Raw genomic sequence first — 27,055 nt, 5'->3', positions numbered from 1 at the left:
ATTCTGCGGGAATACTCAAGTCTGGAATGCTGCTGGAAGCGTCCCTTTGGCCCCTAGAATTGCCCTGGGAGTTTGCTGCCAGGCTTTGCTGCTCTCCTGCTGCAGTGAGTCAATGGGAGCTGCCGGGTGCTGTGGGCTGGCGATGCCGTGGGGAGCAGCTGCCCGGCCGTGGTGCCCCTTGCCGTGGGTGCCGTGCGGGCTGACGGTGCCGGCGGGTTCCGTGGCAGCGCCGGAGCCCGGCGGGATCCGCAGCGCGTCCCGCCCGGCGCTGCAGGACCGGCAACGGCAGCGAGGGCTGCCAGGCCTTGGGAAAGCTGCGACCTGCAGGAGCTGTCAGGGCTCCAAGGCACAGCCCGGGGGGCCAGCAGAGACACAGAGTTCCTGCTGTGCCCATTCCCATTCCTGCCATGCCCGTTCCCATTGCTGGTAATGCCCAGCCTGCTCCCAGGGTCCCCGTTCCTGTCCCCAGTGTCCCCATCCTGGTTCCCCACGTTCCTATTCCCGCTCCTGGTGTTCCCATTACCAGTTGCTGGTAATGCCCCACCTGTTCCCCGTGACCCCATCCTGGTCCCCCCTGGTTCCCATTCCTGGTGTTGCCATTCCCAACTCCTGATATCCCCATTCCCAGTTCCTGGTGTCCCCAGTCTTCTCCTGGTCTTCCCATCCTGCTCCTGGTGTCCCCATCCCTTTCCCCATTGTCTCCTTGTGTTCCCAGATCAAAAAAAAATCCTGGAAAAGAGAAGTTTAGGTACTCCCAGGACCCCAAAATTGTGAAAACAAGGGTTTGGGCACGCCCAGAGCCCAAAATATTAAAAGAGAGGGGTTAGGACACTCCCAGACTCTAAAACTCATGAGAACAGTGGGGGTTCAAACACTCCCGGACTCCCAAAATCTCACAAACAGAGGGTTATTGGGCACACCCGGCATCCCAGACCCTCATTCCCACCTATCCACGACACTCCAAACCCCATCCCCAGCAATCCTGGAACCCCCCAAACCCACCTTGGACCCCCCAAGTCCCGGGCAGGGTCAGCTGCAGCAGCCAATGGGAGCGAGTGCTGTTGATGCGTCATCAGCTGCCGGGCAGACCCGTCCGGAACGGAGCCCTCCCCGAGCTCAGCCAATCAGAGACCGCCCTCCGCTCATTTGTGGGGCCCGCGGGAGCTGCGGGAGCCCTGGCTGGGCGTTTTTAGGTTGCCCTGAGCTTTGTGAGCCGTGGTTGGGCATTTTTGGTGGGCCCTGAACTCCCTCCTCCCCCGCAGCCCACGGACCCCCCCGAACCCCCCAGCCCCGGGGCTGCCGCGGGGGCCCCCAAGGGCCCTCAGCCAATCCCAAAGCGCCCACGCCGCCCGCGCCCAATCCCAGCGCGCCGCGCTGATGACTCATCAGTCGCCGGGAAGACGCCTCGAAAAAAGGGCCCCAACTGCGCCCTCAGCCAAGCCCAGCGCGCCCCAAACCCCCCAAAACGGCGCCGCCCGGCTGGTTTGGGGCTGTCAGCAGCTGTCCGGCGCTGGGCATGGAGCGTGTGCGGGGAGCTGGGGCCGTGCTGGCGGTGCTGGTGGTGCTGGGAGTCCCCCCGGCTGCGGGCGAGGAGCTGTCGGGTGAGCGGGGGGGGGCGGGCAGGGGGGTCGGGTGGGAAAGGGGGGGAAAGAGGGGAGAAAAGAGGGGATGGGAGCCCCAAAAGTGAGTGGGAGGGGGTTTGGAGGGAAGTTTGGAGTGAGTGGGAGGGTGGTGGGAGCCCGAAAGTGAGGGCGGGGGGTTCTGGGGATTGGGGGGACGGTGGGAAAGGGAGGGGGGAAAGGGGTGGTGGGAGAGCAGGCAGAGAGGTGCCATGGGGGTCCCTCGGTGTTCCTTGAGCCCTGGTGGGGGGTTCAGTTTCTTGGGGCTCTGGAGGGGGTTGTATCCGCATTGTGGGGGTCCCCAACCCCGCTGTCCATCCCCGGGGGGCTGATGAGGGGGTTCCCCTCACTCAAGAGCCGGTGCTGGGGCGTCCGTGGGACGGAGTGGGTTGGGAAAGGGGGATCCGGGGTGGTCCCTTGAGCTCCCACCCTGCTGTGGGGGGCTGGGGGATGATGGGGGGGGGGGGGACGGGGCACCCCCTGACCCGTGTCCTGCACACACAGGGGTGTTCCAGTGGATGGGAAAACAGGAGTGTCATTTCATCAACGGCACCGAGCAGGTGAGGTTCCTGGAGAGGCACTTCTACAACCGGGAGCAGCTCCTGCATTTTGACAGCGATGTGGGGGTCTATGTGGGGGACACCCCATTTGGGGAGATCCAGGCAAGAGACTATAACAGCCACCGTGAATATCTGAAGTACAAACGGGGTCAGGTGGACACGTACTGCCGGTACAACTACAAACTTGGTACCCCGTTCAGCGTGGAGAGGAGAGGTGAGAGTGGGGCAGAGCGGGTCCCCTCGGGCCCTGCCCCGGGAATGACCCTGGAGCCCCTCAAACCCTCCCTGGGAACCACCCCAGACCTCTCAGCCCTCCCTGTGCCCGTTCCTGTAGCCATTTGCCCACTCCGAGTTCCTCTGAGTCCATCCCAGTCCATCCCAGTCTCTCCCAGTGCCCCCACGCGTCTCCACCCCGCTGGGGCCACCGAGCTCACGCCCCTCAGCCAATCCCAGCGCGTCTCTCTGATGACGCTCCAGTTGCCAGGCAGACCCAAACTAAAGACTTCTCTCACCACCACTCAGCCTCCCAGTCCCGATCGCTTCCTTCCCAGTCCAGAACAGCCCATTCCCAGTCCTTCACAGTCACTCCCAGACCCTCTCACTCCATTCCCAGACCTCTCGATCCATTCCCAGACCCTCTCACTCCATTCCCAGTCGTTCTTACTTCACTCCCGTATCTCCCATCCCTCCCTCCCAGTGCCCCCCAAGCCCAGCCCCTTCTACCCCACTCTGTTCCCAGTCCCTCCCAGTGCCATCCCAGTCCCTCCCAGTGCCATTCCAATCCCTCCCAACGCCCTCCAAGCCCTCTGCCCTCCCTCCCAGTGCCCCCCAGCTCAGCCCAGTGTCTCCCCCGTCCCTGCCAGTGCCCCCCAGCGTGTCCATCTCGCTGGTGCCGTCGAGCTCCCAGCCCGGCCCCGGCCGCCTGCTCTGCTCCGTGATGGATTTCTACCCTGCGCCGGTGCAGGTGAGGTGGTTCCAGGATGGGCAGGAGCTGCCGGAGCACGTGGTGGCCACTGACGTGGTCCCCAACGGGGACTGGACCTACCAGGTGCTGGTGATGCTGGAAATCCCCCCCAGCGCGGGGTCACCTACAGCTGCCAGGTGGAGCACGTCAGCCTGGAGCACCCCCTCAGCCGGCACTGGGGTACGGCCCGGCCCCCCAGCCCCGGGGGCACACTGGCAGGGGGCCGAGGGGGAAAGGGGGCAACTGGGGGCGACTGGGAGGGAGTTTGGTGGGTACTGGGGGTGATGGGGGGTGGGGTGGGAGGATCCTAAAGGGGCTAGGAGGGGCTTGGTGTGTTCCTAACAGGGGCTGGGAAGGGACTGGCAGGAGGTTTGAGGGACCCCCGGGTGGGCTGGGGGAGAGCGGGCCGGGCTCTGTGGGGTTCTGGGTGGTGTGTGGGAGGAGGTTTTGGGGGTGCTGACCCCCCCGGCTCCCCCCAGCGATGCCACCGGACACCGTCCGCAGCAAGATCCTGGTGGGGGTCGGGGGCTTTGTCTTGGGCTTGGTCTTCCTGGCGCTGGAGCTCGGCTTCTACCTGCGGGAGAAGGTAAAGGGGGGTCCCCAGGAGTCATGTACTCCCCCTTGCTCTCCCAGAGCGTCTGTGCCTCCCAGCCCCCCCCCCCACTCTCACCCCCTTTTCTCTCCCCACAGAGCTCCTGAGCCGCAGCCCCTCCCCGTGGCCTCGGGCCCAGCCGGGACCCCCCAGTCCAGCCCCGCCCACACTTTGGGGGTGTTCGTGTGTCCCCCCCGGCCCTGCTTTTCTTTGTATTCAAACCCCAGCCGGCTGCTCCCAGTGTTCCCAGTAAAGCTTCCCAGTTCTCTGCAGTCCTGGTTATTGGGAGACAACTGGGGGGCTCCGAAAATCCCAGCAACAGGGGGGTTTGGGCACTCCCAGACATTAAAAATCCTGAGAACAGGGGGGTTTGGGCAATCCAGGCCCAAAAAATGATGGAGAAAAGTGGTTGGGACACATCCAGAGCCCCAAAATCTTGGGAACAGGAGAGTTTGGGCAATGTCAACCCTCTGAAAAGCTGGGAATAAGGGAGTTGGGAACATTTAGTCTATGAAAATCTTGAGAACACGGGGGTATGGGTTCTCCTAGATACTAAAAGTCCAAGGAACTGGGGGGCTGGAACACTTCCAGACTTCAAAATATTGAAAAAGGTTTTTGAACACTCCCAGCCCCCTAAAACTCTTGGAAACAGGGGGGGTTTGTCATCCCAGACATTAAAAATCCTGGCAACAGGTGCTTTTGGGCACTCCCAGACCCACAAAATCCTGGAGAAAGGTGGTTTGGACACACCCCGACTCCGAAAATCCTGGGAACAGAGGGGTTCGAGCAATGTCAGCCTCCCAATAAACCAGGAACAGGGGGGTTTGGGCTGTCCCAGAACTACAAAATCTGGGAAAAGAGAGGGTTATGTACTCCAGGATACCTAAAATTGTGAGAACGGGGGGGGTTGGCACTCCCAGCTCATCAAATGTAAAAATAGAGCGGTTTGGGCACCATCAGCATCTAAAAAACACGGGAACAGGGGGATTGGGAACATTCAGACACCAAAAATCTTTGGAACACAGGGGTATGAGCTCTCCTAGACCATAAAAATCCCAGGGACAGTGGTGTTGGATCACTCCCAGACCCCAAAATATCGGAAAAGAGGGGCTTGGACACTCCCTGAGCACAGAAATCCTATGAAAAGGGGGGGTTTGGGAACTCCCAACCCACCCAAAATCCCAGGAACAGAGAGGTTTGAGCACCTCCAGAGCCTCAAAGTCTTTGGGAAAGGGATGTTTAGTCACCCCCAGCCCCTCAAAATCCTCACATTGTGCAGGTCCAGGCCCTCAAAATTCAGGAACACTGGGCTTTTGGCAATCCTAGACTTTGAAAATCCTGGAAAAAGAGGCTTTGGGCACTGCCAGCCCCTGAAAATCCCGGGAACAGGGGGGATGTGGCACACACAGACTGCCAATATTGTGGGAAAAGAGAGGCCTGGGCACACCCAGATCCCAAAATTTCTGGGGAATGGGGGGTGGGAGGCTTTGGCCAATGTCAGTCTCCAAAAAAAACCGAGGAACAGGGGGGTTTGGGCACCCCCAGACCCCAAGAATCCTGATAACAGCAGGTGCTGCGCACCACCAGAGCCCCAAAATCTTGGTCAAAGGGCTGTTTGGGCACTACCAGACCAAGCCCCCAAATGCGGAGAAGCTCCAGGCCCCCAAAAGTCCTGGAAAAGAGGGGTTTGGGTACAACCAAAAATCCTGGGGAAAGGGGGATTGGGCACCCTCAGCCCCCCATCTCCCCCTTGTTTTGGGCAGCTCTGAGCTCCGGGACAACTTTATCCTGTTTGAGGTTCCCCTGATCTGTGGGAGACCTGGGTGGCTGTTTTTGGGTTGCCCTGAGCTTTGGGAGCCCTGTCTGGGCATTTTTGGGGGGCCCTGAGCTCCCCCCTCCCCCGCAGCCCACGGACCCCCCCGAACCCCCCAGCCCCGGGGCTGCCGCGGGGGCCCCCAAGGGCCCTCAGCCAATCCCAAAGCGCCCACGCCGCCCGCGCCCAATCCCAGCGCGCCGCGCTGATGACTCATCAGTCGCCGGGAAGACGCCTCGAAAAAAGGGCCCCAACTGCGCCCTCAGCCAAGCCCAGCGCGCCCCAAACCCCCCAAAACGGCGCCGCCCGGCTGGTTTTGGGCTGTCAGCAGCTGTCCGGCGCTGGGCATGGAGCGTGTGCGGGGAGCTGGGGCCGTGCTGGCGGTGCTGGTGGTGCTGGGAGCCCCCCCGGCTGCGGGCGAGGAGCTGTCGGGTGAGCGGGGGGAGCGGGAAGGGGGGTCGGGTGAGAAAGGGGGGGAAAGAGGGGAGAAAAGAGGGGTTGGGAGCCCCAAAAGTGAGTGGGAGGGGGGTCGGAAGGCCCAGAGTGAGTGGGAGGGTGATGGGAACCCCAAAGTGCGTGTGGGGGGTATGGGGATTGTGGGGACAGTGGGAAAGGGGTGGGAGAGGGGGGAAAGGAGTGGGTGGGAGAGCAGGCAGAGGGGTGCCCTGGGGGTCCCTGGGTGTTTCTTGAGCCCTGGAGCGGTTCCTTGGGGCTCTGGGGTGGTCGGATCGGCAGTGGGGGGGTCCCCAGCCACCCTTGTCCATCCCCGGGGGCTGATGGGGGGGGTTCCCCCCCAGCCAAGAGCCGGTGCTGGGGCGTCCGTGGGGCAAAGGGGATGGGAAAGGGGGGTCCGGGGTGGCCCCCTGAGCTCCCAGCCTGCTTTGGGGGGATGGGGATGATGGGGGCGGACGGGGCACCCCCTGACCCGTGTCCTGCACACACAGGGGTGTTCCAGTGGATGGGAAAGGCCGAGTGTCACTTCATCAACGGCACCGAGCGGGTGAGGTATGTGGACAGGTACATCTACAACCGGGAGCAGTACGCCCACTTCGACAGCGATGTGGGGGTCTATGTGGGGGACACCCCGTATGGAGAATTCTGGGCCAGGCAATGGAACAGCAACCCCGTAATTCTGGAGTACGAACGGGGTGAAGTGGACAGGCTCTGCCGGCACAACTACAAACTTGGTGCTCCTTTCATCCTGGAGAGGAGAGGTGAGCGTGGGGCAGAGCTGGTCCCCTCAGCCCCTGCCCCGGGAATGACCCTGGAGCCCTTCAAACCCTCCCTGGGAATCATCCCAGACCCCTCAGCCCTCCCTGTGCCCTTCCCTTGGCCTGTTGCCCCTTCCCAGTTCTTTCCTGTCTCTCCCAGTCCTTCCAATGCCCCCTAGTCTCTCCTAGTCCATTCCACTTTTTCTCACTCCATCCCAGTCCATCCCAGCCTCTCCCAGTGCCCCCCCCGCCATCTCCACCCCGCTGGGGCCACCGAGCTCACGCCCCTCAGCCAATCCCAGCGCGTCTCTCTGATGACGCTCCAGTTGCCAGGCGGACCCAAACCAAAGAATTCCCTCACCAGGACTCAGCCTCCCAGTCCCCATCACTTCCTTCCCAGTCCACACCAGTCATTCCCAGTCCTTTGCAGTCATTTCCAGTCATTCCTAGTCCCCGTCACTCCATTCCCAGATCCTCTCAGTCCATTCCCAGTCGTTCTCACTTCACTCCCACACCTCCCAACTCTCTCCCCAGTGTCCCCCCAGCCAAGCCCCTTCTCCCCCACTCTATTCCCAGTCCCTCCCACTGCCATCCCAGTCCCTCCCACTCCCATCCCAATCCCTCCCAATGTCCTACAAGTCCTCTCCCCTCCCTCCCAGTGCCCCCCAGCTCAGCCCAGTGTCTCCCCCGTCCCTGCCAGTGCCCCCCAGCGTGTCCATCTCGCTGGTGCTGTCGAGCTCCCAGCCCGGCCCCGGCCGCCTGCTCTGCTCTGTGATGGATTTCTACCCTGCGCTGGTGCAGGTGAGGTGGTTCCAGGATGGGCAGGAGCTGCTGGAGCACGTGGTGGCCACCGACGTGGTCCCCAACGGGGACTGGAGCTGCCAGGTGCTGGTGATGCTGGAAATCCCCCCCCGGCGCGGGGTCACCTACAGCTGCCAGGTGGAGCACGTCAGCCTGGAGCACCCCCTGAGCCGGCACTGGGGTACGGCCCGGCCCCCCCAGCACCGGGGGCACACTGGGGGCGACTGGGAGGGAGTTTGGTGGGTGCTGGGGGTGCTGGGAGAGGGTTGGAGGGTCCTCAAGGGGCCGGGAGGGGCTGGGTGGGATCCCTGGCGGGGCTGGGAAGGGACTGGCAGGAGGTTTGAGGGACCCCCAGGTGGGCTGGGGGAGAGCGGGCCGGGCTCTGTGGGATGCCGGGGGGTGCGTGGGAGGAGGTTTTGGGGGTGCTGACCCCCCCAGTTCCCCCCAGAGATGCCACCGGACACCGTCCGCAGCAAGATCCTGGTGGGGGTCGGGGGCTTCGTCTTGGGCTTGGTCTTCCTGGCGCTGGGGCTCGGCTTCTACCTGCGGGAGAAGGTAAAGGGGGGGTCCCCGGCGGTTTTGTCCCCCCCCTTGCCCACAGCCTTTGTGCCCGCCCTGCCCCCCACCCTGCTCTCACCCCCTTTTCTCTCCCCACAGAGCTCCTGAGCTGCCGGCGGCCGCAGCCCCTCCCCGTGGCCTCGGACCCAGCCGGGACCCTCCAATCCAGCCCCGCCCGCACTCTGGGGGGTGTCAGAGACTGGAACAGTTAATGATTTATGCATTCTAAGAGACTTCTGCAGGCTTTTGACTTTCTGATGGGTAACTGGGCCCATCCCCCTCCTCCAGGGCAGAAGATGTCAAGCCCCAAAAAGGCGGGAAGAGCCGAGTTTACCACGCCCTCCACATGAACTCCGCCCCAAAAAGGGGGACACCAGCCTATGAAAACAACTCCCCGCCTTGGGGGAGGTGCAAAGGATATGGATATTGACTGGTGACTTTGGGGGTTTGGGGCGGATTTTTCCTTCTTTTCCCCTCCCCACCTGCGGATCAAGACCATTCCTTTTACATGGCTGGATCCAGTGGGCGGTGACTATTTACATTTTTACCACTCTTATCTTTTCTTTTTTCTTGCTCTCCCTTACTCTTACCCTATATTTCTCTCCCCTATGCATTTTTCTCCTCCCCCAAAAGGTTGGTCTTGTTATATGACAGCCCCCAAAATGCTGGCATAGTTGTTGATACAGAATTGTTAAAATAAACCTTGTCAATATGTTTTCAGACACCGATTATTTAGTGTCGTTTCACTTTAATCCACCCCAAGGGAATTATTGATAAAACCTGAGTTACCCCCCCGCCTTTTTCCTGGGGCGGGTTGTAACAGTCACTGCTGTCCCTGTGATGTCACTGCTGTGACTGTGATGTCACTGCAGTCTTTGTGATGTCACCAATGTCCCTGTGATGTCACTCCTGTCCCTGTGAAGTCACTGCTGTCTCTGTGATGTCACGGATGTCTTTGTGATGTCACTACTGTGCCTGTCATGTCACCGCTGTACCTTTGAAGTCACGGATGTCCCTTTGATTTCACCGATATCCCTGTGATGTCACTGCTGTCTCTGTGATGTCACCGATGTATATGTGATGTCATCGATGTCTCTGTGATGTCACCACTGTCTCTGTGATGTCTCCAATGTCTCTGTGATGTCTCCAATGTCTCTGTGATGTCACTGCTTTCCCTTTGATGTCACCACTGTCTCTGTGATGTCATTCCTGTCCCTGTGATGTCACCAATGTCCCTGTGATGTCATTGCTGTCCTGGTGATGTCACTGATGTTCCTGTGATGTCATCGATGTCTCTGTGATGTCATCGCTGTCTCTGTGATGTCACTCCTGTCCCTGGGATGTCACTGCTGTCCCTGTGACGTCACTGCTGTTATTGTGATTTTGCCGGTGTCTCTGTGACATCATCGATGTCCCTGTGATGTCACCTCTGTCTCTCTGATGTCACTGCTGTCATTGTGATGTCACTGCTGACCCTGTAATGTCACTGTTGTCTCTGTGATGTCACTGCTGACCCTGTAATGTCACTGTTGTCTCTGTGATGTCACCGCTGTTTTTGTGACATCAGTGATGTCTCTGTGATGTCACCGCTGTCTCTGTGATGTCACCGTTGTCTTTGTGATGTCACCGATGTCTCTGTGATGTCAGTGCTGTCCCTCTGATGTCATCGCTGTCCCTGTGATTTCACTGCTTTCTCTGTGATGTCATTGATGTCCCTGTGATGTCACTGCTATCTCTGTGATGTCACCAATGTCCCTGTGATGTAACTGCTGTGACTATGATGTCACCAATGTGTCTGTGATGTCACCACTGTCTCTGTGATGTCACCGATGTCCTTGTGATGTCACCGATGTCTCTGTGATGTCATTCCTGTCCCTGTGATGTCATCAATGTCCCTGTGATGTCACCGCTGTCATTGTGATGTCACGGCTTCCCTGTGACATCACCGATATCCCTGTGATGTCACCAGTGTCCCTGTGATGTCACTGCTGTCCCTTTGATGTCACTGCTGTCTCTGTGACGTCACCACTGTCTCTGTGATGTCACCACCGTCGCCGTGATGTCACTGCTGTCCCTTTGATGTCACTGCTGTCTCTGTGATGTCACCACTGTCGCTGTGATATCACTGTTCTCTCTGTGATGTCACCGATTTCTCTGTGATGTCACCGATGTACCTGTGATGTCACTGCTGTTCCTGTGAAGTCACTGCTGTTCCTGTGAAGTCACTGCTGTTCCTGTGATGTCACTGCTGTTCCTGTGATGTCACTGCTGTCTTTGTGATGTCACTGATGCCCTTGTGATGTCACCGATGTCTCTGTGATGTCATTCCTGTCCCTGTGATGTCATCAATGTCCCTGTGATGTCACTGCTGTCATTGTGATGTCACTGATGTCCCTGTGATGTCACCGATGTCTCTGTGATGTCACCGATTTCTCTGTGATGTCATCGCTTGCTCTGTGATGTCACTGCTGTCCCTTTGATGTCACTTCTGTTCCTGTGATGTCACTGCTGCCTTTGTGATGCCACCGATGTCTCTGTGATGTCACTGCTGTCCCTTTGATGTCACTTCTGTTCCTGTGATGTCACTACTGCCTTTGTGATGCCACCGATGTCCCTGTGATGTCACTGCTGCCCTGGGGATGTCACTGCTCTGCCTGTGATGTCACCACTTTCTTTTTGATGTCACTGCTGTCCCTGTGATGTCACCGCTGTCTCTCTGTCACTGCTGTCCCTGTGATGTCACTGCTCTGCCTGTGATGTCAGCGATGTCTCTTCAACCAGTCTGCAACCACCACTTTTCAATCAGACTGTGACCACCACTGTCAACCAGACTGCAGATCACCACTCTCGACCGAACTGCAACCACCACTCTTGACCAGACTGCACCACTACTCTCACCAACAGGGTTTTTTCCCCCTCTCCCTTTACTTTGGGCTCAGGGGGCCCAACAAACACCACTCTGTTCATGCCCCAGGGTGCTGGGTTATACATTAGGGTTTTGTGGGCTAAAACCAACTGTTTGTCTGCATAATCGTGATTATTGTGTTATTTTATTAAATTGTTATTCTGACTTATAATCTCTCTTTTGGGTTGAGTTCATTTCCCCTGCTGGTTTACCTTTAAACCAGCACAATCCGACTGCTGAAATTACCGGGGTATTACTCTGCTCTCCATTGCTGGCAAAATCCTGGCAAGAATACTCTTGAACAGACTAATACCCACTATAGCAGAAGGAATCCTTCCTGAAAGCCAGTGTGGTTTCAGAGCCAACAGGAGCCCCACAGACATGGGATTTGTTCTCAGACAACTGCAAGAGAAGTGTAGGGAACAGAACAAAGGTCTCTATGGAACCTTTGTTGACCTCACCAAGGCTTTCGATACTGTGAGCAGGAAAGGTCTGTGGCAGATTTTGGAACGTTTAGGTTGTCCCCCCAAGTTCCTTAAAATGATCATCTCACTCCATGAGGATCAGCACGGCCAAGTCAGATATGGCAATGCACTTTCTGAGCCCTTTCTAATAACCAGTGGTGTGAAACAAGGCTGCATTCTTACACCAACCCTATTCACAATCTTTTTCAGCAGGATGCTCCAAAGGACCACGGCAAACCTCGATGATCAGGACGGGATCTACATCCGATACTGTACTGATGGAAGCCCTTTCAACCCAAGGCGACTGAAGGCCCACACCAAGACCTTAAACCATCTTGTCCAGGAGCTGCTTTATGCTGATGACGTCGCCCTCGTTGCTCACACAGAAGCAGCTCTGCAGCGTTTAACATCCTGCTTTGCTGAGGCTGCTGAGCTCTTTGGGCTGGAAGTCAGCTTAAGGAAGACTGAAGTTCTCCATCAACCTGCACCTCAGGAAGTCTTCCATCATCCCCACATCACCATTGGTCAATCAGAGCTCAAATCACTCCAGCAGTTTAATTACCTAGGGAGTCTCATCTCCTCGGATGGTGAGATTGACGGAGAGATGGACAACAGGTTGGCAAAGGCAGAGAGAGCTTTTGGAAAACTCCATAAAAGAGTTTGATGAAATAAACACTTGAAGAAAAGAACCAAGATCAGTGTTTACAGAGCCATTGTGCTGTCTACTCTTTTATATGGATCCGAATCATGGGTCATCTACAGCCACCACCTGCGACTCCTGGAACGCTTCCATCAACGCTGCCTCCGTACAATCCTAAACATCCACTGGTCAGATGATGTGACCAATCCATCTGTTCTAGAACAGGCAGCAGTCACAAGTATTGAGGTCATGTTGCTGAGAACACAGCTGTGCTGGGCAGGGCACGTCTCCAGGATGAAGGACCAACCACCCCCTCCCTAAGGTCGTGCTCTGTGGTGAACTTGCCACCGGCTGCTGCAAGAGAGGAGCCCCAAAGAGGAGATACAAGGACTGCCTGAAACAACATCTTAGCCTTGGCCACATTGATCTTCATCACTGCTCTACTCTGGCCTCCAGTCGGGAGGTCTGGAGACACCCCATCTCTAACGCTGCTGCTTCCTTTGAGAACGCAGCAGGATCACCATCGAGGAGAAAAAACAACGCAGAAAGAACCGTGTCCTGTCGATCCCATCCAAGGAGTCTTTCTGCTCTGCCTTTTGCAACTGGACGTGTCTATCTCGTATTGGCCTCTTTAGCCACCAGTGGGCTTGTAGCAAATGTGGGCAGAGCCCTTCCCAAATCTTCGTTCGCGAAGCCCAGCCATGATTTGGATATTAATTTGGGAGTCTGGACTCATTGGTTTATTTGGTTCTGGAACTGGTATTTGGTTTATTTGGCTCCGGAAACAGGTATTTGGTTTATTTTGTATTCCTGAACCATTGGAAACAAATTGGGACCCCTTTGGAGGGACAAAGCTGTTGATGCTCCAGGGGCTCCAAGACCCTGAGGACTCCAGTGCCCACTGAAAGTGTTATTCAGCGAGATCCTCTCAGTCCCTGGATCTGGAAATTCCAAGCAGGATCTCTGGGATTTTATTAACACATTAAAAGGTTTATAAAAGGTACATAAAGGTACATAAAAGGTGTACGTAACCAACATAGAAATGGAGCTCTATAATATAATATGATTGACTTATAAAAAGTTGTGATAGAACTGTAAAAGAAGAGGTGTGACGCCTCAGAGCTTTTTGGGCTGCCCAGGGAGGTGGTGGAGTCACCGTCCCTGGAGGTGTTTAAGCAAAGACTGGCCATGGCACTGAGTGCCGTGGTCTGCTTGACGTGCTGGGGATGGGGCGTAGGCTGGACACCGGTTGATCTCACAGGTCTCTGCCAAGCTCATGGACTCTGGGCTTCTGTGCCACCCCAGCCTTTGGGGACAGCGTGCTGGTGGCTCCGAGGCTCCGTCCTTGCCTTGCCTTGCCCATCTCCTGGCTGCCAGGCAAGGGCCTTGTGACATCACAGCCTCTGTGGAACAGCGCGGTGGCTGAAAACTGTCAGCGCTCCGTCCCCGTGCCCAGAGCCTGGGCAGAAGTCGGCTGGCAGGGACGGGCAGAGACTGTGCAGAGGTGTCAGCTCGTCCCGCAGCAGCACGATGCCCAGCCAGGGCGTCTCCTGGCTCCTCAGGCTCTCGGTGCTCCTGCTCTTGCCTGGCCCACTCGAGCCTTGCAGCCGTGCCACAGGTGCCATTGCTGAGAACCGGGGTTTTCCTTGGATGGCCCCTTGCCAGAAAAGGCAGGAGAGGCTGGAGAGAGGGGAAGGAGGGGGGTCAGGCCGCTGGGATGGGGCCGGCGGGCCGTGAGCCCGAAGCCAGCAAGGCCTTGGGCCCACACGGTGTCAGGGGAGGACTGAGAGTCCCCAGGGAGGAGGAAAGCTGGGCAGGCCCCAAGGCTGCTGGGCCTCTTCCTTGCCAGCCCTTTGGCCATGGCCCCGAGGCAGAGGTGGGGCTCAGCCCCTGCACAGCAATGGGGCACAGGCTGAGCCCCAGGGACACCAGAGCCAGGCGGCCTGAGCTCTTCTTCCTGCAGCGTCTGCCTGGGGCAGCCCAGCCAGGCCTGAGTCTCTGCAGGACAGGCCAAGCCCAGCCAGAGAGGGCTCAGCCCTCTGAGGCTGCACTCACTGCCAAGGGAACAAAACATTGGCCCAGAGGACATCCTGCCCCCAAATGGAGAACTGGAAAGGTCAAGAATAAAAAAGTCACCCCCTTCCATTCTTCAAGAAATCTTTAGACCATTTTCCTAAAAGCATCCAGGACTCAGGTCACCCAATTTTCTCTCTGACAAGGGTTTTCCATGGTTCCCCTCAATTTCCAGGTTCAAGGGGGTCCCAGCACACTTTGGGATGTGTTGGATGCTGTGTTGGGGTGCAGATGTCCCCCCAAAGCTCCCCCAGAACAGGGTGACACAAGGGGGGCACAGAGGGGTCCCCATTCCTGATCCATCCTGGAGCAACCACACTGGGGGCAACTGGGATCAGAGTGGGAGCAGCTGGGCCCCTGCTGGGCTCATACTGGGACCATCCTGGGAGTGACTACAATACTACTGGGAGTATGTGAGAGGGACTGCAACCATACTGGGGGTGACTGGGATCATACTGGATTCATACTGGAAGTGTTTGGAAGTTACTGGAATCATACTGGGGGTGACTGGACACATAGTGGGATCATACTAGGAGCAACTGGGATCATGGTTGGGGCACAAAGGACAGAGGGAGGGGAGGGGAACAGAGAGGGGAGGGAAAGAGAGGGGAGGGGGAATTTTAGAAAGGATAAAGAGGAAAGAAAGACAAAAGAAAAGAAGAAAAGTAAGAGAAAAAGCTGAGTTTAAACATTCAGTAAATGTGTGAGTCACTGAGAGCTCCCAGGTCAAAGGCAGGTGAAGTGTTTGCAGGGGACAGGAGCCTGTTCAGGGCTCAGGAGCTGCTGCTGCCCAAAGGGAGGAAACGCCCCGAGGGCTCGGAGCAGAGTTTGTGCTTTGGGGCCTTTGCCAAGAACCCGCAGGAGGGAAAGCAGTTCCAGCCAGGGGGGCCCAGGGGCTCCCAGTCACCCCCAGGATGGGCCCAGTCACCCCCAGGATGATCTCAGTCACTTTTAGTCACACCCAGTCTGATGCCAGCATGATCCCAGTCACTCCCAGTCTGATTCCATTCTCTCCTAGTAGGATCCAAGTTACCCCCTGCAAGGTCCCAGTTGCTCCCAGTCAGTCCCAGTATAATCCCAGTCAGTCCTGGTGTCTCCCACTATATCCCAGTTGCCCCCAGTGTGGTCCCACTCACTCTTGGTTGTTTCCAGTAGCTTCCAGCATGATCCCAGTTGCTCACAGCCACTCCCAGTCACCCCCAGTGTGGTCCTAGTTGCTCCCAGTATGATCCCAGTCACCTCCAGCCTGATCCCACTTGCTCCCAGTATATCCCAGTTGCACCAGCATGGTCTCAACTGCCCTCAGAATGCTCCCAGTCACTCCCAGTATGACCCCAGTCACCCGAGCATGGGCCAAGCTGCTCCCACTGTGATCCCAGTATGATCCCACTTGTCCCTAGCATGGTCCCAGTTGCTCCCAGTTCCTCCCAGTGTGATCCCAGTTGCTCCCAATTGCACCTAGCAGAGACCCAGTCGCTCCCAGTATGATCCTAGTATGATCCCTGTATGATCCCAGTACAATCACACTTACCCCAGCATGGGCCAAGCTGCTCCCAGTTGCCTCCAGCACAGATCCAGTCAATCCAAGTATGATCTCAGTCTTCCCCCAGCATGGTTCCAGCCAATCCCAGTTTCCCTATTGTAGATCCAGTCACTCCCAGGTGCTCCGAGTGTGATCCCAGTACCCACCAGTATGGTTGCAGACACTCCCAGTATATCCCAGTTGCCCTCAGCTGCTCACAGTCATACCCAGTTACTTCCACTTGCCCCAGATGTTTCCAGTTCCCATCAGTACGATCCCAGTCACTCCCAGTCTATGCCAGTTGCCTCTAGTATGCACCCTGTCACTCCCAGTTACTCCCACTTGCTTCCAGCATGGCCCCACTGGTTCCCAGCTCCCACTTGAATAGTTCCAGTCACTCCCAGTATGATCCTGGTCACTGACAGTCACTCCCAGGATGGTTCCTGTATGGTCCTGGTCACTCCCACTAGGATCCCAGTCACTCCCAGTCACTCCCAAGAGGATCCCAGTTGCCCCCAAGGTGGACCCAGTTGCTCCCAGCCCCCTCCCCCCCCCCCCAGGATGGTTCTTTTCCCTCTCAGGGACTCCCAGTCTGAGTCCAGTATGGCCCCAGGCACTTTCAGTCACTGCCTGGATGATGCCATTTGCCCCTGTATGGTCCCAGTTGCTCCTAGCATGATCCCACTATGAGTCCAGTCACCCCCAGTATGATCCCAGGAACTTGCAGTACGAATCCAGTTTGATCCCAGTCATCCCCAGTATGGTTGCAGTCCCTCTCACATACTCCCAGTATTTTTGCAGCCATTCCCAGGATGATCCCAGTTGCCCCCAGTGTGGTTCCAGTAGCCCCCATTCACTCCTACTGTGCTTCCACTCACTTCCAGTATCATCCCTGTCACTCCCAGCCACTCCCAGTATACCCCACTTGCTTCCAACATGCTCCCAGTCACCCCCACTATCATCTCACTCACTTTCAGTCATGCCCAGTATCATCCCACTATGATCCCAGTCACTCCCAGTAGGGAGTGGTATCAGAGACTCTGATCCCTGTTTCTCCAAGTAGGATCCAAGTTATCCCCTGCATGGTCCCAGTTGCTCCCAGTCACCCACTGTAGTTCCAGTCCCTCCCAGTATGACTCCAGTAGGATCCCAGTGACACCCCAGATGGTGGCACTCACACCCAGGATGAACCCAGACATGTCCTGGCACTCCCAGTAGAAAGCCATTTGCCCCCAGCAGGGTTCCACTTGCTCCCAGTCACCCCACTATGTCTCCAGTAGCTCCCAGTATGATCCCTGGCACTGCCAGTCTCTCCCAGTATATGCCAGTCGACCTCAGCATGCTCCCAGTCACTCCCAGTACACTCCCAATCAGTCCCAGTATGATCCCAGTCACTCCTCATCTCTCCCAGTATATCCCAGTTGCCCGCAGTGTGGTCCCACTCACTCCCAGTTGCTCCCAGTAGCTTCCAGCATGATCCCAGTTGCTCACAGCCACTCCCAGTCACTCCCAGTTTGGTCCTAGTCGCTCCCACTATGATCCCAGTAACCTCCAGAGTGATCCCACTTGCTGCAAGTATATCCCAGTTGTGCCAACATAATCCCAGCTGCCCTCAAAATGCTCCCAATCACTCCCAGTATGACCCCAGTCACCTTCACTGTGGGCCCAGTTGCTCCCAGTATGATCCCAGTTGTGCCCAACATGGGTCCAGTTGCTCCCAGTTCCTCCAGTGGGATCCAAGTAGTTCCCAGTTCCCCTAGCATAGAACCAGTTGCTCCCAGTATGATCCTAGTTTGATCCCAGTACAATCACTGTTGCTACCAGTATGATCCCAGTAACTTGCAGACACTTCCAGTATGAATCCAGTTTGATCCCAGTCATCCCCAGTATGGTTGCAGTCCCTCTCACATGCTCCCAGGAGTATTGCAGTCACTCCCAGCATGATCCCTGTCAGTCCCAGGGTGATCCCAGTATGAGCCCAGCAGGGGCCCAGCTGCTCCCACTCTGATCCCAGTTGCCCCCAGCGTGGTTCCAGTTACTCCCATTCACCTCGAATATGGTTCCAGTCACTCCCAGTATGATCTCTGTTGACCTCAGCATGCTCCCAGTCACTCCTAGTATGCTCCCACTATAATCCCAGTCACCTCCACCATGATCCTACTTGCTCCCAGTATATCCCAGTTGTGCCAACATAGTCCCAACTGCCCTCAGAATGCTCCCAGTCACTCCCAGTATAACCTCAGTCACCCTCACTGTGGCCCCAGTGGCTCCCAGCATGGGCCAAGCTGCTCCCACTGGGATCCCAGTATGATTCCAGTATTCCCCAGCATGGTACCAGTTGCCCCTAGGATTGACCCAGTTGCTCCCTGTAAGATCCCAGTATGAGCCCAGCAGGGGCCCAGCTGCTCCCAGGATGATCCCAGTTGCTCCCAGCATGGTTCCAGTCACTCCCATTCACCCCTATTATGGTTCCACTCACTCCCAGACACTCCCAGTATATCCCAGTTGCCCCCAACATGCTCCCAGCTGCTCCCAGTATGATCCCTGTTGCCCCAGTTCTGGTCCCGCTGGCTCCAGTCCAGGTCTCGGTGTATCCCGGTGTCCCCCCTGTGCCCCCACCCCGCTCTCACCCCCTTTTCTCTCCCCACAGAGCTCCTGAGCCGCCGGCTGCCGCAGCCCCTCCCCGTGGCCTCGGGCCCAGCCGGGACCCCCAAACCCTGCCCTGATTTTAGGGGGTTTTGGGAGGGCACCTGCCCTTCAACACGGCACCCAGCACACCCAAAAAGGTGCTGGGAAACCCCTAAAAAACCCACAGCTCCTTAAGCAGCCCCCAAAAAACCTCAAATCCCACCCAGGACTCCACCTAACTGCTTTTTTGGGGGGGACTGGGTGGGAAAACAGGTGTGGAGAGAAAAAGGGTGGTGGGACCCTCATACTGAACGGCACAGGAGTGGGACCCCCCAAAAAGTGGAGGGGGAGGGGGACTGAGGAATGGGGGATGAGGGGACAGGGGTGGGAGAGGTCAGAAGAGTGGGGAAAAGGGGAGGGTGGGACCCCCAAACTGAGCATGAGGGGGCTGGGGATTGGAGAAATGATGTGTAAGGAGTGAGAGAGGGGGAAAAGTGGGGGTTGAGACCCCAAAATTGATCTGGGAAAGGCTGGGGCTTGAGGGGACCATGGAAAAGTGGGAGGAACAGGGAGAGGGGTGGAAAAGGGGGGTGGTCTGGAGGGATGGACTGTCCCATGGGGGTCTTTGGGCACTGGGGGTTGGGAAATGGGGGTGGTCCCCCTGAGCTCCCAACTTCCTCTGGGGTGCTGGGGGCTGCTGGATCCAATCTCAGCCTTGCATTGTGCCAACAGCTGAAATTTAGAGCAACTCTAGAGGGGGGACTGAACCACGTTTGTCCCCCAGGCTTTAATGATGGCATTTAAGGATGTACCTCAACCACCCCTTTAAGGGGGGGTTCAACACGGGGGGGGCACAGAAAACAGAGGGTCAGGGCACATTTACCCCACTCTTCAAAGGTCTATTTGCCTCTTAGTGCCCCAGGGAAGCCAAAACCAGATCAGTCCAGTCTGGGCTCTCGGCTGTTCCCCACACCAACTCTGCCCCAAACACATTCCCAAGGCCAGGGGATTCCATCACCCTTTTCGGGCACTGCCACTTCCCAGGGACAGGGAAACTCCCTCAGCACAATCTCCCACCACTTATTCCACTGCCCACAAACTGGCAGCACCTTTACAAAGCAACCCCTGCAGCAGCTCACCCAGTAACACTCTTGATCAAGACAAACCCTGACCAGCTCAGAAAAGCTCGTAGGCCTCGCTGAGAGGCTCTGGCTACAAAAACACACTTCAAACACAGCAAGAACACCACAAAGCAAGCACAGCAGAAACTTTAAATTTCTCACCCCATGAGCCGCCTGAAAGGGGAAGGGAAGGCAGGATCAGCCCTTGGCCCATCCAGCAGTTTCGATGCAAATCTTCAGGGTTCTTCTTTGGGGAGACCATCCTGACCGTCATGTTATCCGGGAACTGGAGTCTTCTCTTTCTCATCAGATGGGCCAGTCCTTCTTCTTCTTCAGTGTTTGAACTCTATTCCAGCACCAGGTCTCTGCTAAACAGGGGTCACCAGGAATGTTGGTCACCAGGTCTGTGCCCAACGGGGGTCCCTGTGGATCATCCAACGCGGGTCCTCCGATGGCTGATGGAGTTGGAGCAGCGGCCGAAGCTCTTCCCGCAGTCGGGGCACTCGGGGCTTCTCTTACCGGTGGGTCCGTTGGTGTTTGGTCAAGGCAGCCCTCCGGATGAAGCTCTTCCCACATTCCCCACACTTGTAGGGCCTTTCCCCACTGTGGATCATCTGGTGGTTGCGGAGGTGGGAGCTCTGTTTGAAGTTCTTCCCACACTCCCCACACGTGTAGGGCCGTTCCCCACTGTGGATGAGACGGTGCCTGTGGAGGGCGGAGCTGTGCCTGAAGCTCATCCCACACTCCCCACACGTGTAGGGCCGTTCCCCACTGTGGATGTGCAGGTGGGTGAGGAGGCTGGCGCTTGTCCTGAAGCTCTTCCCACATTCCAAACACCTGAAGGGCTTTTCCCTGCTGGGAGGCTGCTCAGGGACCACCAGCTCGCAGGTCCGCCTCAAGCTCCGGCCGCCTTCCCGGCACACGCTGGCTCTTTCCTCCTCACAGCCCCCTGGACTGGCTTTGGAGCCCCTCCTGCGGGGGCATCTCCGGCCCTTTTCCTCCCCGCTGCCTTCCTGCGCCGGGGAGCCCTTCAAAACGGCCTCTCCCACCAGGCTCTGCCGCCGGGATTTGTCCTCCGCGCTCTCCGGCCTCACCTCGGGGCCTGGGGCAGGAAGCAACAAGGACAGGCAGGGGATTTGCCTCCGGCCCACAGGGAAGCCCAAGGACATCCCCCCAACTCCGGCCCCGGCAGGACGGCCACAAAAGACCGACCCAAAGGGGCACTGACTTCCTCCTCACCTGCCTGGGGGGCCCGCGGCATCTTCCTCGCAGCCTCCTCCTCCATCTGCCCAAGCTTTGGGAAGCAGAAATCCTGATGGGGGGGGCGGAAAGGGGTGAGTGTGTTGCCCAAGTCCATCTCTGGAACTCACCGGGCATCCTGTGTCCCTGAAAACCTCCAAAACACCAACATTCAGCCCAGAAAAAAAGAAAACAACAAGATTGGGGAAAAAAAACCCGCACAAACTCCCCGCAAATTTGCAAAAGATCAAGAGTCAGCAAAAAAAATACTCCAAAATATGAACATTCAGCTCAAAAAAACCCTCCCAGACGTTTCCCCTCTCTGCTCTCTGCACCTTTACTTTCTGGGCTCTCCCCTCTCTGGGCTGCTGGGGGTCCCGCTTAGGGATGCCGAGGCTTTTGGGTGTCCCAGGGGTCCCTTCTCCCCTCACTCTCTGCTTCAGTGGACCAGATGCCCAGACATTCCCCCTCTCCGCCTTCTCCACTTTCTTGGCCCGGGGATCCCAGGGGTCCCCACTGCCCAGGCTCCCCCTTCTCCGGGATCCCCCTTGCAGCCTCCCGGGGCTCCCGGGGCTCCTCCCTCTCCCTGCTCCCCCCTCCAGCCTGCCGGGGGTCCCCCAGCTCCGCCATCGCCCCGCTCCGCTCTCCACACTCCGGGGCTCCCGCCCTTCCTCCCCCCACCCCCGGCTCTCCCGAGGGCTCCCCAAACCCGCTGCCTCGGCTCCCTCCGGCTGCCCCGGACCAGCCCCCCCCGCCCACACCAGGCTCACAATGGAGCCGCCGGGGCCTGACCCACCAACACCAACCCCCAACAAGGGGGGGACCCGCAGCCCCCCGACCACCCACGGGGCTCTGCCAACAACCCACCCCGACACCGCCCCAAAACACCCACTGGGGACCCCCAACAGCCCCCTGGCACACAGCCCCGCACAAGGGCCGCCTGTGCCCGAGCCAACAAAACGCCCCCACAGCCGGGGGGACACCAGAGGCTGCCCCGGGAAAACGAGAGCAGGGAGCGGATCGGGCCCCGCACACGTGGCCGGGCTCTTGGGTCAGCCGGCCGGGATCGGGAACAACAGCACGGCCCCGACCGCCGGGGAGGGGGAGAAAAACAAGGGGTGAGCGCATTGCCTTGGGAGTTTCTGCTGCCCAAGTCCATCCCTAGAACGCACAGGGCATCTTGTGCTCATAAAAACTCCCAGAACACAAAGATTCAGCCCAAATCCCCCTCCCAGAATTCCCCCTCTCTGATCTCTGGGGTTAGGGGGGTCCCCCCTGTCTGGCCTGATGGCACTTCTGCCTGCATTGGGGGTCCCCCTTCTCCAGGCTGCCGGGGGTCCCGCGGCTCCGGGGGGTTACCACTCTCTGGGGTCCCCTTTAGTGTTGCCAGGGGGGTCCCAGGGCTCACTTCTCCCCACTCTGCCTCCCGGGGCCGGCCGGCCCTCCTCTCTCGCCTCCCACCCTCGCAAACCTCTTGGCGCTCTCGGCTCCCACCCCGCCTCAAGGTCCCCCCTCCTCTCCACACTCCAAGGCCTTCCCCCTCTCTGGGACCCCCATTAAAGGGGCCCGGTACTCCCTCTCTGTTCCCCCCCCTCCAGCATTCCGGGGGTCCCCCAGCTCCGGGATCGCCCCTCTCCGCTCTCCCCACTCCGCGGCTACCGGGGTTCCCCCCCGGCTCTCACGGGGGGCCCCAAACCGCTCTCGCCCCCCCCGCCATTGCCGAGCGACCGCCAGGACCTTTTGGCTGCTCTTCTTTGTGCTCCCGCTCGGCTCCTCCCTCGGCTGGGCCGCCGCTTTTGGCGGGTTTCCTCCTCCGGAATCCGCCCCCTGCAGCCCTTCCCCCCCTGGCCCAGCCCCCTTGCCGCTTTTGGGCCCTCCTTGGGCCCCCCTTGGACCCCCCTTGGCCCCCCCTTGCCCAATAAGTCTGATTATACAGACAAGCAATTGGTTTGAATCCCCAAAACCCAAATGTATAAACCAGTACCCTGGGCCATGAACAAAGTGCTGTTCCTTGGGCCCCCCCCAAGTCCAAAGTAAAGGGAGAGGAGAAAAAAACCTGCTGGTGGGAGAGCTGCTGCAGTCTGGTCAAAAGTGGGGATTGCAGTCCAGTTGAGCGTCGCGGTCTCAGGCTGGTTGAGAGCGGTGAGCTGCAGTCCTCCTCTGGATCCCACGAGTGGTAAAAAGGTTCCGAAACTTCAGGTTTATATATTCTCCAGTTCAGGCAGGAATGCCCAGTCCTCCCCTCAGAGCGGGGAATTCCATAAAAGGATGCTTAGTTCTTCCCTCAGAGCGGGCAATTCCATAAAAGGATATGAGGATGCTCAGTCCAAAAAAGGATATGAGGATGTTCAGTCCATAAAAGGCTATGAGGGTGCTCAGGACATCCCCCCCACCTGGCAGGCCTCTCCTGACAACAGTTCCTGGGAAAATGGCATGGAAGGCCATAGAATCCACAGTTTTGGGCTACACCCATCCAGTGAGGAATCGGTCCCAGCTGTTCTAACTAGGACACTGTGTCCGTCATCGCTGCCATCATCATCATCATCGGCCTCGTGGGAGTCGGTGTCTGGAAGCTCCGATCCGGTAACTCCCGGGATGGGGGTCGGGAAGGGGCACGGATCCGCCCGGCAGCATTCCGGGGATCCTGTGCCACGGGTGCTGATCCCGCTTTCTTTCCATAGGGAAGAGGGAGGGGAATGGATACGACCCCGCACCCACCAGTGAGTCCCAGCAGCGTGTGTGGATCCAGATCCTCTGGGCAGGGATCCCAGGATGGATGCCGGGATTCCAGAGGGGAAGGGGGGCCTAATGGCTGGAGCGGGATTGGAAGGGGATTCCAGCTCAGGGCAGGATTCCAGAGTGGGCTCAGGTGGAATTGTGGACTGGGATCAGGGCTGGATTCTGGAGTGGGATTGGCGTGGGATGGATGGAGTGGGATTGGGGTGGGATGGTCGGAGCAGGATCAGGAGGGAATCCAGCGCAGCTCCTACTTTCCCTGGGCTCCACAGCCGGCTCCATCCCCTGGGATGGGAACAGGGACATGGTGACTCCTTTCCCCGCTCTCATCCCAGCAGGAATCACAGCCTGAGCCATTCCGGAGCTGGATCTGCCCCTTCCCTCTCCCTGCGGAAAGGCAGGAGCTGCTGGCAGAGCTCATCCCGCTGCTCCCACCCACCCCGGCCCCCCTGCGGCTCTTCCCGATGGATCAACTTCCTGCTTTTTCCCGTGTGGAACCCAGGACCACAATTATTCCTGCGGCTTTAATTTGGGTGTGAAAATCTCCTGCTTTGGGCAATAAATCCTGGCTCCCTCCTCCGGCCTCCGGCAGTTCCTCTGTGGGAACCAGGAATAGGAATGGGGACAGGGGGGCTTGGATGGGGACACTGCGAGCAGGTTAGGGACAGCAGGAATGGGAATGGGAACTCCAGGAATGGGAATGCGGACATTGGGAGCAGGTTGGAGTTACCAGGAATGGGAATGGGGACATCGTGAGACAATGGGGAAAGGGATGGGGACACCAGGAGCAGGATGGGAAGACCAGGTGAAGGTTGGGGACACTGGAGCAGCCTGGGGACATCAGGAATGGGATGGAGACGCCAGGAATAGCAATGGAGACATTGGGAGCAGGTTGGGGACAGCAGGAACTGGGAATGGGGACACCAGGAATGGGAACGGGGACATTGGCAGCAGGTTGGAGACACCAGGGACTAGGAATGGGGACATCAGGAATGGGATGGTCACACTGGGAAGGAGAGCACCAGGAATGGAGTGGGAACATGAGGGACAAGGATGGGGACACTGGGAACTGATGAAGAGGAGCAGAGACCCCAGACTCACCTAAACCCCTCTGAGCATTGAGGGTCAAGAGAAGCTCCACCTGAGCTCTGCCCATTATTAATACGTATAGACAGATGTAATCGCATGAATATGATTTATCACATTTAATCACATATGAAACTTGTATAAAACCTCTGATTTTGTGTGAACCCTTTGAGCAAGTTCTCTGTAGTGCAAATCACGCTCGCTCCCGACGTTGGCAATAAATCCCTTTGCTGTTCAAAAGATCCAAAACTCTCTGAGCAGTTCTTCGGACCGGCTTTTTCAGCATCACAGAGGCAAAGGCACAAACTGAGGGATGCCCTCAGAGTGCAACATTCTCACCAAAGCTCCCCTCTCAGCTTCCTTTACACTGACCTCTTCCTGCAAGGACCTCCTTCCCATTCTGCTGATGCTTCTCAGGTTGTGTACCACCAGAAAAAAACCAAATGCCAAGGGATGTGCTTAGATTCACCAAGGATACAGCCCACCAGAATTAACATCTGATTCAGACTGGCAGGAAAATGCTCACCTGGCTCCTCTGCCCCCCAGTGCCCAAAGCCCACCCCACAGCTTGCATCCCACCTGGAAAGAACAAAAAGACGCTCACAGAACGACCTTTTAAGAGAAGTGCCTGTCAGAACTGCAAGGAGGGATGCACAACAATCTCACATGGGGGATATTCTCTGCTCTGCCCTGCAGACCCTTGTGCTGGGGTCAAAACACAGCCTCTCTGCTTCCCTCTCCTGAGGGACTTGTTCTTAGACATCCCTTTCCCCTCCTGGCAATTCCCAAGCCTGTACCCGGCTCTAATCCCCTCTCTGCCTCAGAGCCCTCAACTTCTCTTGCAGAGAGCTGGCCCACAGCCTGCGCTGGGGCAGCATTTCCTTCCTGGGCCCATTCCAGCTGCCCCCATGGGGACACTTCCATTTTCTGGGCCAGGCCCCAGAGGCAATCCCAGCCAGTCCTGCCCCTCGTCCCCAGCCCGGCTCACTGACTCCTGGTGGCCCCTGGAAGCCAAGAGCCAAAGGCCGACCCCCCCAGAGTGCAGCCCCACCCATCTGCACTGGGGCCCCAGGGCTTCCCTTTCCCAAGCAGCCCCTGCAAAGCCTTGTCAGAGAGAAAACTGGGTGACCCGAGTCCTGGATGCTTTTAGGAAAGAGATCTGAACATTTCTTGAAGAATGGGGGAGGTGACTTTTTTATTCTTGACCTTTCCAGTTCTCCATTTGGGGGCAGGATGTCCTCTGGGCCAATGTTTTGTTCCCTTTGCAGTGAGTGCAGCCTCAGAGGGCTGAGCCCTCTCTGGCTGGGCTTGGCCTGTCCTGCAGAGACTCAGGCCTGGCTGGGCTGCCCCAGGCAGACGCTGCAGGAAGAAGAGCTCAGGCCGCCTGGCTCTGGTGTCCCTGGGGCTCAGCCTGTGCCCCATTGCTGTGCAGGGGCTGAGCCCCACCTCTGCCTCGGGGCCTTGGCCAAAGGGCTGGCAAGGAAGAGGCCCAGCAGCCTTGGGGCCTGCCCAGCTTTCCTCCTCCCTGGGGGCTCTCAGTCCTCCCCTGACACCGTGTGGCCCCAAGGCCTTGCTGGCTTCGGGCTCACGGCCCGTCGGCCCCATCCCAGCGGCCTGACCCCCCTCCTTCCCCTCTCTCCAGCCTCTCCTGCCTTTTCTGGCAAGGGGCCATCCAAGGAAAACCCCGCTTCTCAGCAATGGCACCTGTGGCACGGCTGCAAGGCTCGAGTGGGCCAGGCAAGAGCAGGAGCACCGAGAGCCTGAGGAGCCAGGAGATGCCCTGGCTGGGCATCGTGCTGCTGCGGGACGAGCTGACACCTCTGCACAGTCTCTGCCCGTCCCTGCCAGCCGACTTCTGCCCAGGCTCTGGGCACGGGGACGCAGCACTGACAGTTTTCAGCCACCGTGCTGTTCCACAGAGGCTGTGATGTCACAAGGCCCTTGCCTGGCAGCCAGGAGATGGGCAAGGCAAGGCAAGGACGGAGCCTCTGAGCCACCAGCACGCTGTCCCCAAAGGCTGAGGTGGCACAGAAGCCCAGAGTCCCTGAGGTTGGCAGAGACTTGGGAGATCAACCGGCGTCCAGCCTACGCCCCATCCCCAGCACGTCAAGCAGACCACGGCACTCAGTGCCATGACCAGTCTTTGCTTCAACACCTCCAGGGACAGTGACTCCACCACCTCCCTGGGCAGCCCATTTCAATACCTAATCCCTGTTTCTCTCCAAAAAGTCCTGCTCCTGTCCCTGACAAACAGCCCCTGACAGGCAGGTCCTCGTGTCCTCTTGTCTTATCCCCTGTTGCCTCGGAGAAGGGGCTGACCCCCACCTGGCTCCAGCCTCCTGTCAGGAAGTTGTGGACAGGGAGAAGGTCAGCCCTGAGCCTCCTCTTCTCCAGGCTGGAGAAGCCCAGCTCCCTCAGCTGCTCCTCACAGGACATGCACTGCAGACCCTTGCCCAGCTCCATTGCCCTGCTCTCCACCCACTCCAGCCCCTCAAGGTTCTCCCTGAATTGAGGGGCCCAGAG

The 27,055-nt window shown here is 58.1% G+C and overlaps 2 protein-coding genes and 1 long non-coding RNA gene across 3 annotated transcripts in view; all 3 read left to right on the top strand.

The window, feature by feature from the left end:
• The window catches only part of LOC135404501 (uncharacterized), a 45,113-nt gene extending 21,313 nt beyond the window's left edge, over positions 1-23,800 (top strand). The window contains exon 3 of the long non-coding RNA XR_010425690.1: positions 23,782-23,800. This is a non-coding gene — a long non-coding RNA (uncharacterized LOC135404501). The remainder of the gene's footprint in view (positions 1-23,781) is intronic.
• Positions 143-8,226, top strand: LOC135406241 (class II histocompatibility antigen, B-L beta chain-like). Its single transcript, XM_064640677.1, is given in 5 exon segments — positions 143-332; positions 2,124-2,393; positions 2,929-3,243; positions 3,246-3,323; positions 8,009-8,226. Coding segments are annotated over 5 exon segments (1,071 nt in total).
• LOC135406242 (HLA class II histocompatibility antigen, DQ beta 1 chain-like) lies at positions 5,722-6,948 on the top strand. Its single transcript, XM_064640678.1, has 3 exons — positions 5,722-5,980; positions 6,493-6,762; positions 6,920-6,948. The coding sequence occupies exons 1-3, from the start codon at positions 5,896-5,898 to the stop codon at positions 6,946-6,948; spliced, it is 384 nt and encodes a 127-aa protein (XP_064496748.1). The 5' UTR covers positions 5,722-5,895.
• Positions 23,801-27,055: the final 3,255 nt, after the last annotated feature.

The sequence above is a fragment of the Pseudopipra pipra genome, chromosome W, assembly GCF_036250125.1.
Source record: "Pseudopipra pipra isolate bDixPip1 chromosome W, bDixPip1.hap1, whole genome shotgun sequence".
In the NCBI taxonomy this organism is placed as follows: domain Eukaryota; kingdom Metazoa; phylum Chordata; class Aves; order Passeriformes; family Pipridae; genus Pseudopipra; species Pseudopipra pipra.
This window is presented reverse-complemented; position numbering and strand designations above follow the sequence as displayed.